Here is a 14,038-nt window from a genome sequence, read left to right as displayed (position 1 = left end):
CAAACACATACAAGGACTAGAACGCAGAGCAAACACGCACACAGGGCAGTGGCCTCAGGCCGGCCACAAAAGCAGCAGGAGAACTTCAGGGAGGTCGCTGGGGGCTGGCATGGACAGGGAACATCACAAGCCCCTCTCCCTAGGGAAGGACACCAAGAACAAATGGCCTGTCCCAGACCCCTGGTGAATAAGGAGTAAAAGAAAAAAAAGAAACAATGACCACAAATTGCTAAGGTCACCCCCTGCATCAGCTATCCAAAGGAGGCAGACACTGTTTTCCCAACTGACCCCCAAGATTTTCTTCCCACCGGCACGATGGCCCGCGAGTGCACCCCCTACCCTCTGTCCAGGCTCGGGAGGCACAGCCTTTCCTCAGTTCAGAAGTAGTGCAAACAAGCTTGTTCAACTGACCTGGCACGTGGAAACTGACCACGTAACATTTAACTCTGAGGACACTGAAGACAGGAGCGCTGCTCCTATTTTACTGTATCGAAACTTCGGGAAAAAGAAGCCACGGAGAAAACCCTAGAAGCATTTATATCTGCCCGAGTATGAACAATTGACCTGAGATGGTTAATTGGTGCAAGAGGCCGGGCTGGTGAAAAGCAAAGGCAGCTCCAATTCCATCGTGAGCAGTTTGCGCAGCAGCATGGCCTTTTCTGAAATCACAGCAGGCAGAGCACAAGCTTCCGCAAAGGCCTCACAGGGGCTGTGCCCTGGGCTCTCTAGGGTCCCACCCCACTCTGCCTCCTGTGTGCACAGGCACACCCGGAGGGCACATCGGGCTCCAGTCTCAGTGCAGAGGGGTACAATCTCTAGTATCAGAAGACGCCTACGTGTGAAGCCTCCTACTCAACTGATTTTCCACTTAGGCATAACAAAATAGACCCCAACAGTGCGGACCAAAAGCTTCAAAAACCTGTCTTTAAAGAGCAGTGAACATAACCTCAGACCTTGCTAAGAACTGACTGCCATGCACCTAAGTGAGAAGCCCACACCAGAGAGCCCAAAAAGGCTGGATGCGCACAAATCCAGGGGACAGACATGGGGGGCGAGGGGAAGGGGGGGCGCAATGGGGGGGTGCGCACGCACTGGAGGATGTGATGGGGAGCTGGGCGCACACGCAGAAGAGAGCAATGGGGATGCAATCAATGGGGGGGTGCGCACACTGGAGGATGTGATAGGGAGCTGGGCGCACACGCGGAAGAGAGCGATGGGGATGCAATCAATGGGGAGGGGTGCGCACACTGGAGGACGTGGTGGAGAGCTACGCACACACCTCGGGGGCGCTGCAGGACCCGGCTTGGGGCGGGCTCCCGCAGGTCCCCAGCGTGCACCCTCTCCGCGCCTTGCGAGGAGGACCGAGGGGGGCTCGTGCGGACGCAGCCAGGCGGATGCGCGGACCGCCGGTGGCGGGAAGGGCAGCAGCAGGGGAAGGTCTCAGCGAGAACTGTCTGGGAGACGCGCGGCCCGGGAAAGAAAGGGGCAGTGAGGTCAAGGGCTAGGCTAGGGAGAGGTCCCGGAACACGGTCGCGGTGGGGGAAGGCGGAGGGTGACTCTGGAGGTAGCCGGGGGTCCCGGAGACAGCGGGTCCCGGCAGGAAGAGCCTCGGCGGGGAGGGTGCGGCCACAGGCTGCCCTGCCCACTCCCTCCAAGTGCCCCGTCCCTCACACCCGCGCGCCCCCCACAGCTGCGTCCTAGATCCGTCCCAGCTGGGCTCCCGGGAGCGGCAGGGCGGGGCCTAGCCTAGGGGCGGGACCCGGGCCGTCAGGGCGGAGCCTGGATAGGGCGAGGCGCGCCGCGGGGGGCGGGCCCTGTATGGGGCCGGGGCGGGGCCTGGGATAGGGCGGAGCCGGGGCGGGGCGGGGCGCGCCGCGGGGCGGAGCCGGGCAGGAGGGGGAGGGGAGCGGCGTGCGGGGGGAGGGGCGGGAGGCCAAGAGCGCGGGGAAGCCCCGCAAACACCGCCTATCCCTCCGCATCCCGAGGCGGCGGAGGGCGCGGACCGGGCCGGGGCGGAGGGGTTGGGGGTGGGGACGGGGGAGCGGCGGAGACGGCGCGGGGCCGACCCAGGGGCCCCGGCCCGCGCCCGCCGGCCCTTACCTTGGGCTTTTCCTCGGACATGGCTGCGCGCGGCGGCGGGAAGCGGCGGCGGGGAAGCAGGCAGCGCCGGAGCGGGCGAGTCACGCTCTCGGCCCGCCGCTCTCCCGCCGCAACTGCTCGCGGGGCCGCGCTTTGCCCCCCAAATCCCTGTGCGCCGGTTGGCTGCCGTGAGGTCACGTGATGGCGCGCGTGCACGATGCGCGCGCCCCGAGGTGTCGGGCGCGCGCTCGGCCGGGTCGAGGTTCCTGGTGGTTGGAAATGCGTCACGGGGCGGGCCCGCGCCATCCGGCGGGCGCGACAGCGGGGGCGCTCAGGGCCCAGAGGGCCCCGCGGGTGCACACGGAGCGGGGGGCGCTCAGGGCACCGAGGGACCCTGGGGGCGCTCAGGACACCCAAGGGCCCGGGGGCGGGGTTGGCAAATACAGTAGCAGGGGGCGCTCAAGGCACCGAGGTGCCCAATGGTGCACAGGGGAGCGGGGGCCGCTCAGGGCACCGAGGGGTTCGCGGGTGCACACGGGAGCGGGGTGGGGGGCGCTCATGGCACCAATGGACCCCGGGGGCTCTCAAGACACTGAAGGGCCCAGGGGTGGGGAGACAAATATACCAGGGGGAGCTCAGGGCACGGAGGGTTCCCCGAGGAGCACATGGGAGCTTGGTATGCTCAGGGCACCAAGGGACCCCGGGGGGGGGGGGGCAGCAAATACAGGCCCGGGGGTGCTCAGGACAACATGGGGGTAGGGGGACTACAGGGTCAGAGGTGCTCAGGACACCAAAGGGCCTGGGGATGCAAGTAGGACCAGGGGCAGCTCAGGGACCCAGAGGCACCCAGGGGAGGGGAGGTGGGGGACAGCTAGGGCCATTCAGGACACTGAGGGGCCCAGGGGCACACAAGGAAGAGGGGGTGCTCAGGACATTGAGGGGCCCTGGGGGTCGCTCATAGGTGGGGGTCAGTGACAAGGATGGGCACGTTATCTTAGGGTCTGAGAAGGGCCTGTCCACCTTCTCAATACCCTAGTCCATAGACCTGGTCCCTGCCCTGCTACTGCTCAGCCAGCCAAGCCCGGGCACTGCTGCCCATCTCTGGTGGAGTGTGCTTTTCAGAGGAAAAGAAAACTGGAGGCCAGTGTGGTGAACCATCTCTGGTGGTCACAGGGGACCTGGTGTGTGAGCGTCACCTCAGAAGGCAACCCCACTCCTGGAGAAGGCTCTGTGGGCCCTCACGAGGAGCTTCACGTCCAGGCAGGAGGAAGTACAGGTGAAAGAAGGTGGTCTGAGCTGACCGGCCTGTCCGCTCTGTGCGCCAATGACAGCTTGCACGTGGTCACTGAGCAAGCCCACGGGAACTCCAAAGCCTGTGCCCTGCACCAGAGCACCCCATGGACAGAGCCCTGCGGCAGGCCTTCTCTGTCTGGCCACTTGTCTCTGGGTGGAGCCAGGCTGCCCTTTCAGCCGCCTCCCCTTCCCCCCTTGCCAGTCCTGCTCACGGCCTCCTGAGCCTGGTGGGGGCGCTGGGGGGATGGGGGCAGGAGGCCGTGGTGTGACTGCCTTCCTGGTGTTTCTGGAACGCACACTCCCATCAGAAACTAAGCACATAGAGAATCTGAGTAACACTATTAATTACGTATCAGTTCTCTCGGAGAAGATCATTAAGTTGTAAGAAATCGTACAGGGGGAGGGTTCTGCCTGGGACGCAAAAAGCTGGAACAGTAATTATCCCAGTCTGAAAACAAGAGAAGCTTGGAAAACCTATAAAACCATAGCTTTTCTTAAACCATCAGAGAGCTGGGATTGCAGTTTTGCCGTCTTTAATTTTGGGCCCCCTAATCGGTTTGGGAAGATATTTGTCTGGGTCTAGGAATCTGAGCTTAAAGTCTTTTAAGTTGTCCCTTCACGGTCCTCACTCGGAATACATCCTGGGCCTGGCCCTGGCCCTCTGGAGGTCTATCCCTGGAGAGGAAACGGGGTCCCTGTAAAAGTCCCCCCAGATCCAAGGACACAAGGCCTGCCTCAAGGTGGGGCTGGAGCAGGGCAACAGAGAGGCCCCCTGCCCCCCAGCACACACACGCGCACACGCACACCCTGTGCTGGGACAGCCAGCACCCACGAATGGGCTGGGGCTCCATGCTCCGACTGAGGGAGAGACCCTCCCCCTCCCCGAGGTGGGGGTGCACTGGGGAGGCCTGGAGTCGAAGGCGGGGCAGGAACATTGAGAAACTGCCTCCACCGTCCGCACAGGTGATACCAGAGGAATTGGGTCAGTGGACAGTCGCCTCCCAGCCTCCCGACCCGAGCCCCCCGCTGGCGTCCGTTTCTGGATAGAAATCCTAGTGATCTCAGCCTCTGTGGTTCCACAGACTACTTCTGTCTTTCGGTCAACGCTTACAAGACACACACACAAAGGAAGAGACCCACAGTCGAGACAGGAAAAGCAACAGAACCAGATTCAGACAGGACTTCGAAGCAAGGATTGTCTGGCAAGGCTTGTGCTCAGGCTGTGGCGGAAAAGGTCAGCAACGTGAAGGAAAAGGTGGGGCATCTCGGCACAGAGATGGAGACTGGGAATGGAAATGCTGGAAACACAGGACAGCGGCACGCAGACGGAGAATGCCTTCAACAGGCTCATGAACACAGTTACCGCAGGCGGGAAAGAATCCATGAACTTCTCGATGGGTCCAGAAATCACCCAAACGAAAACAAAGAGGGGAAACAGGTGGGAACCAGGAGAACGGAGCAAACAAAAGCCCTGGAATAAATCATTTCAAATGGTCTGACGTGCGTCACTGGAGTAACAGAAGAGAGAAGGCACAGAAGAAAGACTTGCGAAACTAACGGCTAAGGGTTTTCTAACAATAAAGATACCACGGCACAGATCCAAATTCAGAAAACCCAACCGGGATTTATACATATACAGGGCGCACCTGTGCCAGGGCAGACACAGAACATGAAGAAAACATCCTGAAGGCAGGCAGGGACCCACACGGCTCGCCTGCTGCAGAAACCGCGCCAGCCAGGAGACAGTGAGGACAATCTGCTCAAACTTGGGCGGCACCACGAGGACCAAGCCTCCAGCGCCGTGGCTCTTGGCGTTAGCAATGCATTAGAATCATGCAGAGCATTGGGGAAAAAATACTTATGGACCCATGAAATCTGGAGGGGGGATCTCCCATTGGTGAACTTAAAAATTCCTCTGGCCACCATGGAGATGCACTGTGTGGGTGTGAGGGAAAAGCCTGAGGCTCCCAGATTGCTGGAGCAGGTCTACACGGGCAGCCTGCCCACCTCCCCTCGGCCACGGTTACGACGCTCCATGCACCACGTGGCTGAGAAGTCGCAGATGAAGCCCTTGTTGCAATGGAACTGGGTCACCTGCTCTCAGTGGGGACAAGGTGGTCCTGCTGCGGTGGGTGCCAAATACCACAGTAAGTCCACCAGGGGCAGAGGGAATCAGAATTCTTGGAGCCACAGGGGTCGTGAAGGCTCATTGGTCACAGGGACCCTCGGAAGGGAATCAGTACACAGCTAAGCTACAAGAGGACAACCCTAGGTCTGTTCGGCAAAATCCCAACTTGAGCCACCATAACGGGGACCCCTGACGTCTGCAGTTGCTAGGGCTGGTAAGGATGGACCCTGTCATGTAGGCACACGTATAGACCGTGAGGTGACTCCTAAGCCTTCCCCAAAGGGACCTGTGGCCATTTTCAAGGGTCACAGTGTCCCGGAGCAAAGGGAGGTCCCTGAACTTCTGGGGTATTCTATCCTGACTCTGCAGAGACTCCATCAGCCACGGAGGTCCACGGGTCAGAGGACAAGGAGTCTTGCCCCGAATCCAGCTCACAGTGGGCATAGTGGGAACCAGGGGCCCCAGAAAGTCCCCTCACTGGCTGCGGTTGTAGAAAGGGCAGATAGGAGGCACCTGGGTGGCTCAGTCGGTTAAAGCATCTGCCTTCGGCTCAGGTCATGATCCCAGGGTCCTGGGATCAAGTCCCGCATCGGGCTCCCTGCTCAGTGAGGAGTCTGCTTCTCCCCCTCCTTCCCACTTGTGCTCTCTCACTATCTCTCTCTCAAATAAATAAATAAAATATTTTTTAAAAATAAATAGAAGCACAGATGGGCCCTAACCCAGTGTGACTGGGGTCCTCCAAGAAGAGACGTGGGCACAGAGGGGAGGTGGCCGTCTCCGGGTCAAGAGTGGCGGCAGGACGAACCACCTGCCCCCTCCTTCACGGGGAACTGCCAGTCCCTGGCACCGTGAGAAGCAAACGTCTGCCCCTTAAATCCCCCAGGCTGTGGGATTTTGTTGCAGCGGAAGCACACGGATACACCCCACAGCGCGGGCTGGCGCCAGAGCCGAAGCCGGGTGGGCTGGGAGCACTGCTGTGGGCCGTCTGACACTCCCTGGGCAGTGAGGCCGACAGCAGCGAGGCTCGGCGGCCTGGGCTGACACAGGCTGCGCCCGTCTCCCCTGCTCCTGCCGGCAAACACACCCCGAAGCCTTTGCCTCCCACGGCTGGGAGGCAGAATCCTCCGCTTTGACCTCAGGGTTTCCACGGTTACCGGGCAGAGGTGATGGTGACATCACCCTGAGCTCCTGCGGCCTGACGGGGACAGGAGACAGCTGGATGCTTAGTTGGCACCCGTGTGCCCCGGGGCAGGGGCTGAACCCTTCCCCACTCAGGGGCGGGCACACGGGTGCCTCCTTAGGGATGTGGCTGCCTGGGACGGGTGGGAATGTCCCTCCAGGGAGGACGGTCACAGCGCGATGCGCCGAGCACCATGAAGGGTGGGCCGCCACACTCGGTGGGCCTCTTTGGACTTTGGAGGTGACCTGTCCACATGTGGCTGTGCTGCTCTGAGCCACACGTGGGAACCTCCTTCAGGCCGCCACTCCTGGGTGGGGCCTGGAGCCGCCTGCCCTGGGCCGGTAACCCAGCAGGCCCTGCGGTATGGGCTGCCGGTGCGCCTTCCGGCAGGTCCCAGGAGAAGAACCACACAGAGACCATCTCTTGTCCTTGTGAGGAAGCCTCCGCCCTCTGTTCACAGCCATTCTCCGCTGGAAAAGCAGCACCTCGCTTGCTAGTGGGCACTGGGGGGCTGGGGGGTTCCCTTCCCAGACTGCTCATCGTGAGTACCTGACCCGTCCGTCAGCAGGTGCACAGTGCCTCGGGGTCATGAGGAACGGGAGGGCAGATCCCGAGCAAGCCCAGACCCAGCATCGCAGACACCCTTAGCCCTTGAGGCTCGCAGGTCCCGTTGGCCGGCTGTCCCGCCGCCAGGCCCAGGGACAGCAGCATCACCCCCCTCCCCAGGCAGGGGTCGTGTCCTTCCAGCTGCCAGATGCCCTGAAACGGAGCCCTAAACTTGGGGGCTCCCCGGGTCATTCTGCAGCCCACCCACGGGAAACATGGCCCTGGGTGGAGCGCAGGACCACGGACCCCGGAGAGGAGCCCCGCCACGTACCCACGGCTCCGAGATTTCATGGGGGAGCCATTTCCTCTCCCAATCAGTGAGCCGCACCAAAGCAAATTCAGCAACTGGCTACGTGACGGGATGCTAACACACTGTGAGGAAGCCAACCCAGCCGGGCGACGTGGCCCACGGGGCAGCGAAGGGCAGGCCTGCTGCGCCTGGGGTGGGGCCCGCACCACCTGCCCGTCCGGCTCCCCCAGCTCATCCTCACAGGGCCAGCTGCTCAGAAGCTGTGTGGGGGAGAAAGGATGGGCAGGCGTGCAGGCCACAGCTCACACTCACAGAGCTCGCCGGAGAGACGGGACCAGAGGTTGCAAGCAGGTGGCCTGGGCGTGGACATCGAGTGCATCCAGCCAGTGCTCGTGTCATTCTAGAGAGCTGGGACTCAACAGCCCAACAGCCAGTCATGTGCCCACGGCCCAGTGTTCTCACTGGAGTGGCCAGTCCTCAAACCATCAGCTGGGCCGCAGAGCCCCAAGTGTCCACCCTTGGACGCTGCCAGTTGACATGCCCGTGCCAGCAGCGCCTCAGGACAGCCCCCCGCCTGGACGCCCACACCCAGGTCACCTGCTCGTGGCCTCTGACCCAGCCCCACTCCAGAGCCCCTTTCCTCTGGTGTGTCGTCCTTGAAATGGGCCAGGAGAGAGAGCAGCCGCCCACTGGTTCTCCGGGACACTTCACATGTGAATCTGGTCATGCCTAGAGGAGACACAAGGTGGCCATCCTGACAGGCCTCGTCTGACCTGGGAACCAACCTCGTCCTCTTTCCCCCACCCATTCCCTCCCAGTACATCCCCGCTTGCCTGGACACCTGCGATTCCCCAGCCAGATTCTTTCTTTGTCTCTGCTCCTGCGCAGGCCTGGAAGATCCTGGAGAACCTTCACTTGCAAGAAGTCCCCAGCACGAGCACCATCCCGCTGGCCCAGCTGCACTGGGGCCTTGAGACCAGCCCGAGCAGATTCCGTGGGGGTGACTTGGAAGTGAGCGTCCCAGGCAGAGCCGCCATCTCCTGCCGGGCTCCTGTGGGCGGATGGCAGCAGGCTGCACAACGGGGGGATGCTCACGTCCAGGCCTGTCCCCCACACCAGGCCACGCATACACATCCCTCCCGCTTCTCCTAGGGTTCCGGGGACACGTCTGAAGGACGGATCCGCATCTCCAGAGGAAGCAAGTCCAAGAGAGGCTTCTTTCGGGACCATTCACGGAGTCACGCTGAGACTGGGAGCCACCTGGAAAACATATGGTTGGATTCATATTTTACACCTGCACCAATAAAAACTCCAGAGAGATGAAAAACTCTGATGTGAAATAAAAATTAAAAAGGCACTAGGAGCACCTGGGTGGCTCCATTGGCTAAGTGTCCAACTCTCAGTCTCAGCTCAAGTCTTGATCTCAGGGTTGTGAGTTCAAGCCCCACACTAGGCTCCACGCTGGGCATGGAGGCTACTTAAAAAAAAATTTTTTTTAAGGCACTAGAAAAAACATAGACAATGTACGCTCATAATTTTGGAATAAAGAAAGGCCAAATGGAACCACCAAAAAAGCCATAAAGGGAGACTGATGTTTGGCTACATAAAAATACAAAATTTCTTCATGATTAAAGCATGTGTGAAATGAATGGATAGATGGGTGCAGGTGGGTCAATGGATGCATGGGTGGGTGAATAGGTAAGTGAGTGGATGGGTGGATAGATAGATGGATAGGTGGGTGGGTGGATGGATGAGTAGATGGAGGGATGAGTGGATGGATGGGTGGACTGAATAGGTGGATGGATGGGTGGGTGGGTGGATGAGTAGATAAATAAATGAATGGGAGGTAGTCGGGGGTAGATGTGTAGATGGTAGTGGATAAATGGGTGGATGCAAGGATGGGCAGATGGGCAGATGGATGAGTGGATGGATGGACGTATGGTTGGATGGATAGGTGGGTGGATGGCTGGGTAGGTGGGCAAATGGATGAATGGTGCATGGATGGATGGATGGGTGGGTAGACTGGATGGGTGGATGGATGGATGGATGGATGGATGGATGGATGGATGGATGGGTGGATGGATGGATTAATGGGTGGGTGACTGAGCGGGAAGTAGTGGAGGTGGTAGATGGGTGGAAGATGATGAATGGATGGATGGGAGATGATGGGGGAGAGAATGGGTAGAGGATGAATGAGTGGGCAGATAGAAGGATGGACAGGGAGATGTCCTACTGGACCCACTTCTGTAGTCAAACCCTGCTATGTTTGGTGGCTAAAAGAACAGGACAGTAGATCTGAATCAGGGGACAGATTTTAGCATAGGTAGGTGGCCAGGGAATGTGCACACACCTGAATGGAGGGAGGGAATGGGGGTGAGAGCTGCCAGGAGGCCTGAGAATGTGCTTCTGGTGCTCCAGGGAGCAAGCAGAGCCGGGCTGAGGCCGAGCGGGGCTTGGCACGTTACAGGCACCAAGGGAGTCTGTGTGCTGAAGGAGGAATGGGGAGATGCAGGTGGAGGAGACGGCAGAGTCTTTCTAGGCTGTCGAGAGCTCGAGCCTTGCTCTAAGTGTGGTGGGAGCTGTGCAAGGTTCAACTGGTTCCCCCATGAGGCTTGCAGCCTAATGGGGTCCCTCAGGCCAGGGTGGGTAAGAGGATGCAGGGAGGGCAGAGACGTGCATGCAGAGGTCTGCACAGCACAGGGCTGAGCGACGGGGGCTGGTGTGGGCCGGCGGTGGCACTGGGCCAGCAGTGGCACTGGGCCGTGGGACACGGGGCCAGGCAGCAGTGAAACGGAGGAGGAATGCTGAGTCAGGGTCACTGTCCTGGAAGGAGGATGAGGACCCCGGCCCCCGGCCACCCCCACCACGTTGCCTGGCCTGCCTGCTCTGACCTGAACCCCCAGCACCATGTCTTTGAAGCACAGACGGACCAAGCTCTCCTCGGGCCCTCTGAAGCAGCTTGTCCTGATTTTGGTGCCTGGACCCCCGGAAGTCAGAGCTGCCCCATCCCAGCCCCGTGGCTGAGCACGCAGGCTTCTCGTGGGCTGGCCCAGGCTCCCCTGGCCGGTGTCCGGGAGGCCATCACACAGGAAAGGAGCACCCTAGGAACCTTCTTGGAGAACAGGCCCAGGTCTCCTGAACAAATCACCTGAGCTCACACTCCCACCCTGAAGTTTGGGTTCCTAAGAACCCACGATCATGGGGTAAGGTGCCCACTCCCCCAGCCGGTGCCCTGTACACCCCCCGCCCGTCAGGCACCAAGGGAGCAGCCCTCTATGGTGAGCAGATTAAATGTTCCTTATGCTTGGTTAACTATTCTTTATACCAAGTTAATCATTCTTTAGGCCTAGTTAACTCTTTTTTATGCCTGGTTAACTATTCTTTATTCTTAACAATTCTTCACACTGGTTTAACTATTCCTTTTTTATTTTTTTAAATTTTTAAAAAATATTTTATTTATTTGAGAGAGCGAGAGAGAGAGCACGAGCATGGGGCCGGGGAGGGGCAGCAGAGGGAGAGGGAGAAGCAGGCTCCCCGCTGAGCAGGGAGCCCGATGCAGGACTCGATCCCAGGATCCTGGGATCATGACCTGAGCCGAAGGCAGACGCTTCACCGACGGACCCACCCAGACACCCCAAGGTTTAACTGTTCTTTATACCAAGTTAATACGCCTTATGTCTAGTTAACACGCCGAGGTACCCCCTCTTCTGGGTAGGTTCTCTGGGTCCCTGTTGCCACCCCGACTGAGCCCCCAGCTGGCAGCACCCCTTCCCCACCCCTGCCCTATAAACAAGAGAGTCAAAGACCGTCGGAGTAGCTAGAGGTGGTCCTCATGACCCGGTCAAAATGCTGAAAACAAGAAAACTGGCGATGCTGTTATTAGGGGTACAGTCGGCAATCGGGAGGCGGGTGGAAAACCCCACAGCTCTGCCCTCAGTCCGAGCTACGCCCTGACTTCATTTCGCCAAATGTGGGTCAGCGAGAAGTGGATCGAGAGCTGCAGCTACTTATAAAACACAAGTCCCCGGAGAGGAGAGGCCGGAGACTGGAGACCCTGGAGAGGGCCCGACACTGTGACTCCCCGAGTGCCGTGCAGGCGGTCAGGCCCACCCCAGGGCGTGGCAGGGACGGGGCTCACTCCCCAGTCTCTGGCAGGCAAGGCGGCGGGTAAACAATGTCCTCTTGGAAAAATTCAATAAAGGGGACGCCTCCAGCCTGGCCAGCACCCCCACCTCACCCCACGTGACTGCAAAACCCCACTGCGACACCCGCTCTCCAAGAAAATTCTTTTATTTTGTGGACTCGTGGCCACCGCCCATGAGCTTCGGGAACACAAACTTGTGCAATTACTTAAGAATGCTACGTTGGGGACGCCGGGGTGTTTCTGTGGGTGAAGCGTCTGCCTTCGGCTCAGTTATGATCTCAGGGTCCTGGGATCGAGCCCCACGCCGGGCTCCCTGCTCAGCGGGGAGTCTGCTTCTCCCTCTGCCTCTGCCCCTCCCCCCACTGGTGTGCTCCCTCTTTCCCTCTCTCAAATAAATAATAAGTAAAATCTTTAAAAAAAACAAAGAGAAGTGATTTACCCGTAGTGAGGAATTGTTCTTAGTGTTCAGGGTTCAAACAACGAGACAAGTGCTCTGAAACCAGATGAAACATGATTCTGTAGCTCTGCGGAGCAGAAAACCCACCGAATCAATCAAGTGCGGCCGAGCGGCACCCCTGGCGTTTCTCCGTGGGGTCGGCGTCTCCTCTGCGCACGGGGCGGGAAACCCATCACAGCGTGCTCCGGCGGCTTGCCGGAGCGTGGCGGAGCCGTTGGGCTAGCAGATGGCCCCTGGTGAGGGACGGCTGCACTCCCAGGCCCGGTGGCCAGCTCCTGCCAGTGGCATCGCGAGAGGCCGGGCTGCCCTGTTCGCCTCCCCTCTGCTGGCAGGAACCACAGCCACAGGACCCTGGGGAGGAAAGTCCTTCCAGCTGGGAATCATCTCTGGGCTTCGGGCCTCAGGACTTGTGGCCACCTACACAGAGTAGCAGCCGGGGCAATAAGACGTCCACGCAGCTCAAGCCACTTCTATCCTCGGGCGGGGCCTTTGGACTCACAGGCCATTTTGGGGGACTGGAGCGGCTGGAGCAAGTGCGCCAGACGGGGCCGGTGGGTGGGAGGAGGGGGCAGGGAGCCTCAGACCACCCACAGCAACAGGACAGGGACCTGTCCCACCTCTGGAATGGTGACGGCCAGCACCTTGCAGGAACGCCAACGCCCTGGCCTCCCCGCCGCGCACCTGCTCTTCCCGCCTGCCTCTGCCACACCCCAGGCAGGCCTTACCCAGCACAGGTCTGTGCCGGCCGTGCAGCAGCACCACCGGGCCCTGCCCATCCCCGGACCACCTCGCGCCAGCACGCAGGCCTGCCGACCCCCGCTGAGGCGGCCCAGGAGCCATCCGCTCAGAGTAACCTACTTCCAGGTGAGCTTTGGTGAAACCCCACGGGGCCGCTTACCTCCACCCCGCCGGGAAAGCGTCACAGATCGCGTCGAGCAAGGTGTCCTGTCTGGAGGGTGATTCGGCATCACGGACACTTTGATCCAGAATCTACTTCTGGACACGATCTCACTGCTCACACAAAGCTACACGGACAGACGTGAGTGGAAACAAGCAGCACCTCCCAACAGGATGGTGGGACGAGGAGCGCCAAGGCCCCTGGGGAGGCAGCGGCCACGTGCACAGATGGGTGCGCTCACAGAGCAGACCCGCAGCTGCGCGACGCAGCCTGGCTCTGGAAGGACACCAAGAACGAGTTGCTGGGACAAGGCCTCTGATTACCCATCTGATCATGTGCTTTTTAAACCCCAACAAGGGGCTCTTTCTTCAAGAGCAGACATCATAGTGCTAGGACTTCATTCAACAACCCCCTCCTTTCAAAGCACTGGTCTTGCTATAATCAGACTTTGAACTTTCTCAATGAATCCGAGGCGAGTGTTTCCCACGTGGCCTGGATGCCCTAAGGACATGCTGGGCACAAGGATACCCCATGACTGCATCTGGACCTCACTCTCCCGTCCTCGACGTCCCAGAAGGAAGAGCCCGAGTTGCCCTATTCCTGCTCTGTAACCTCAAGTGCCTGAGTGTAGCTACTGCAAGCCCTGGGTCGGGCTGGGCGGGCTCACACTTCCCAGGGGACCACGGCACCGACGGACAGACTACCAGTGTGACATGGACTTCAGACAGTGCAGCACAGAGGAGTCCCAGAAATCCCGACTGAGCGATGGTCCCATCGGCTCAGCAGCAGCTCAGAAGAGGGACAGGCTCTCCCCACCAGCCGGGCACTGAAGACCCCCCCACGGGGGCCGGGGGCGGGGGAGTCTGCCAGCAGTTACAGCCGAGGACACGAGGCTAATGGCAGAACTCTTTCTCCCCGTTCTCTGCCTCCAGCTAAGCAGAAGGAAAACAGCGCTGGGGGTGGGGGTGGGGGGACAACAGAAAACTTGAGCCCGCAGCAGTCG

At 59.9% G+C, this 14,038-nt stretch overlaps 1 protein-coding gene across 1 annotated transcript in view; it reads right to left on the bottom strand.

The window, feature by feature from the left end:
- Positions 1 to 2,257, bottom strand: part of SUMO3 (small ubiquitin like modifier 3) — a 13,507-nt gene extending 11,250 nt beyond the window's left edge. The window contains exon 1 of the mRNA XM_040621816.1: positions 2,101 to 2,257. Within this exon, the coding sequence (XP_040477750.1) occupies positions 2,101 to 2,121 (21 nt within the window). The 5' untranslated portion in view covers positions 2,122 to 2,257. The remainder of the gene's footprint in view (positions 1 to 2,100) is intronic.
- Positions 2,258 to 14,038: the final 11,781 nt, after the last annotated feature.

The sequence above is a fragment of the Ursus maritimus genome, unplaced genomic scaffold (assembly GCF_017311325.1).
Source record: "Ursus maritimus isolate PB19 unplaced genomic scaffold, ASM1731132v1 scaffold_4, whole genome shotgun sequence".
Taxonomy (NCBI): domain Eukaryota; kingdom Metazoa; phylum Chordata; class Mammalia; order Carnivora; family Ursidae; genus Ursus; species Ursus maritimus.
This window is presented reverse-complemented; position numbering and strand designations above follow the sequence as displayed.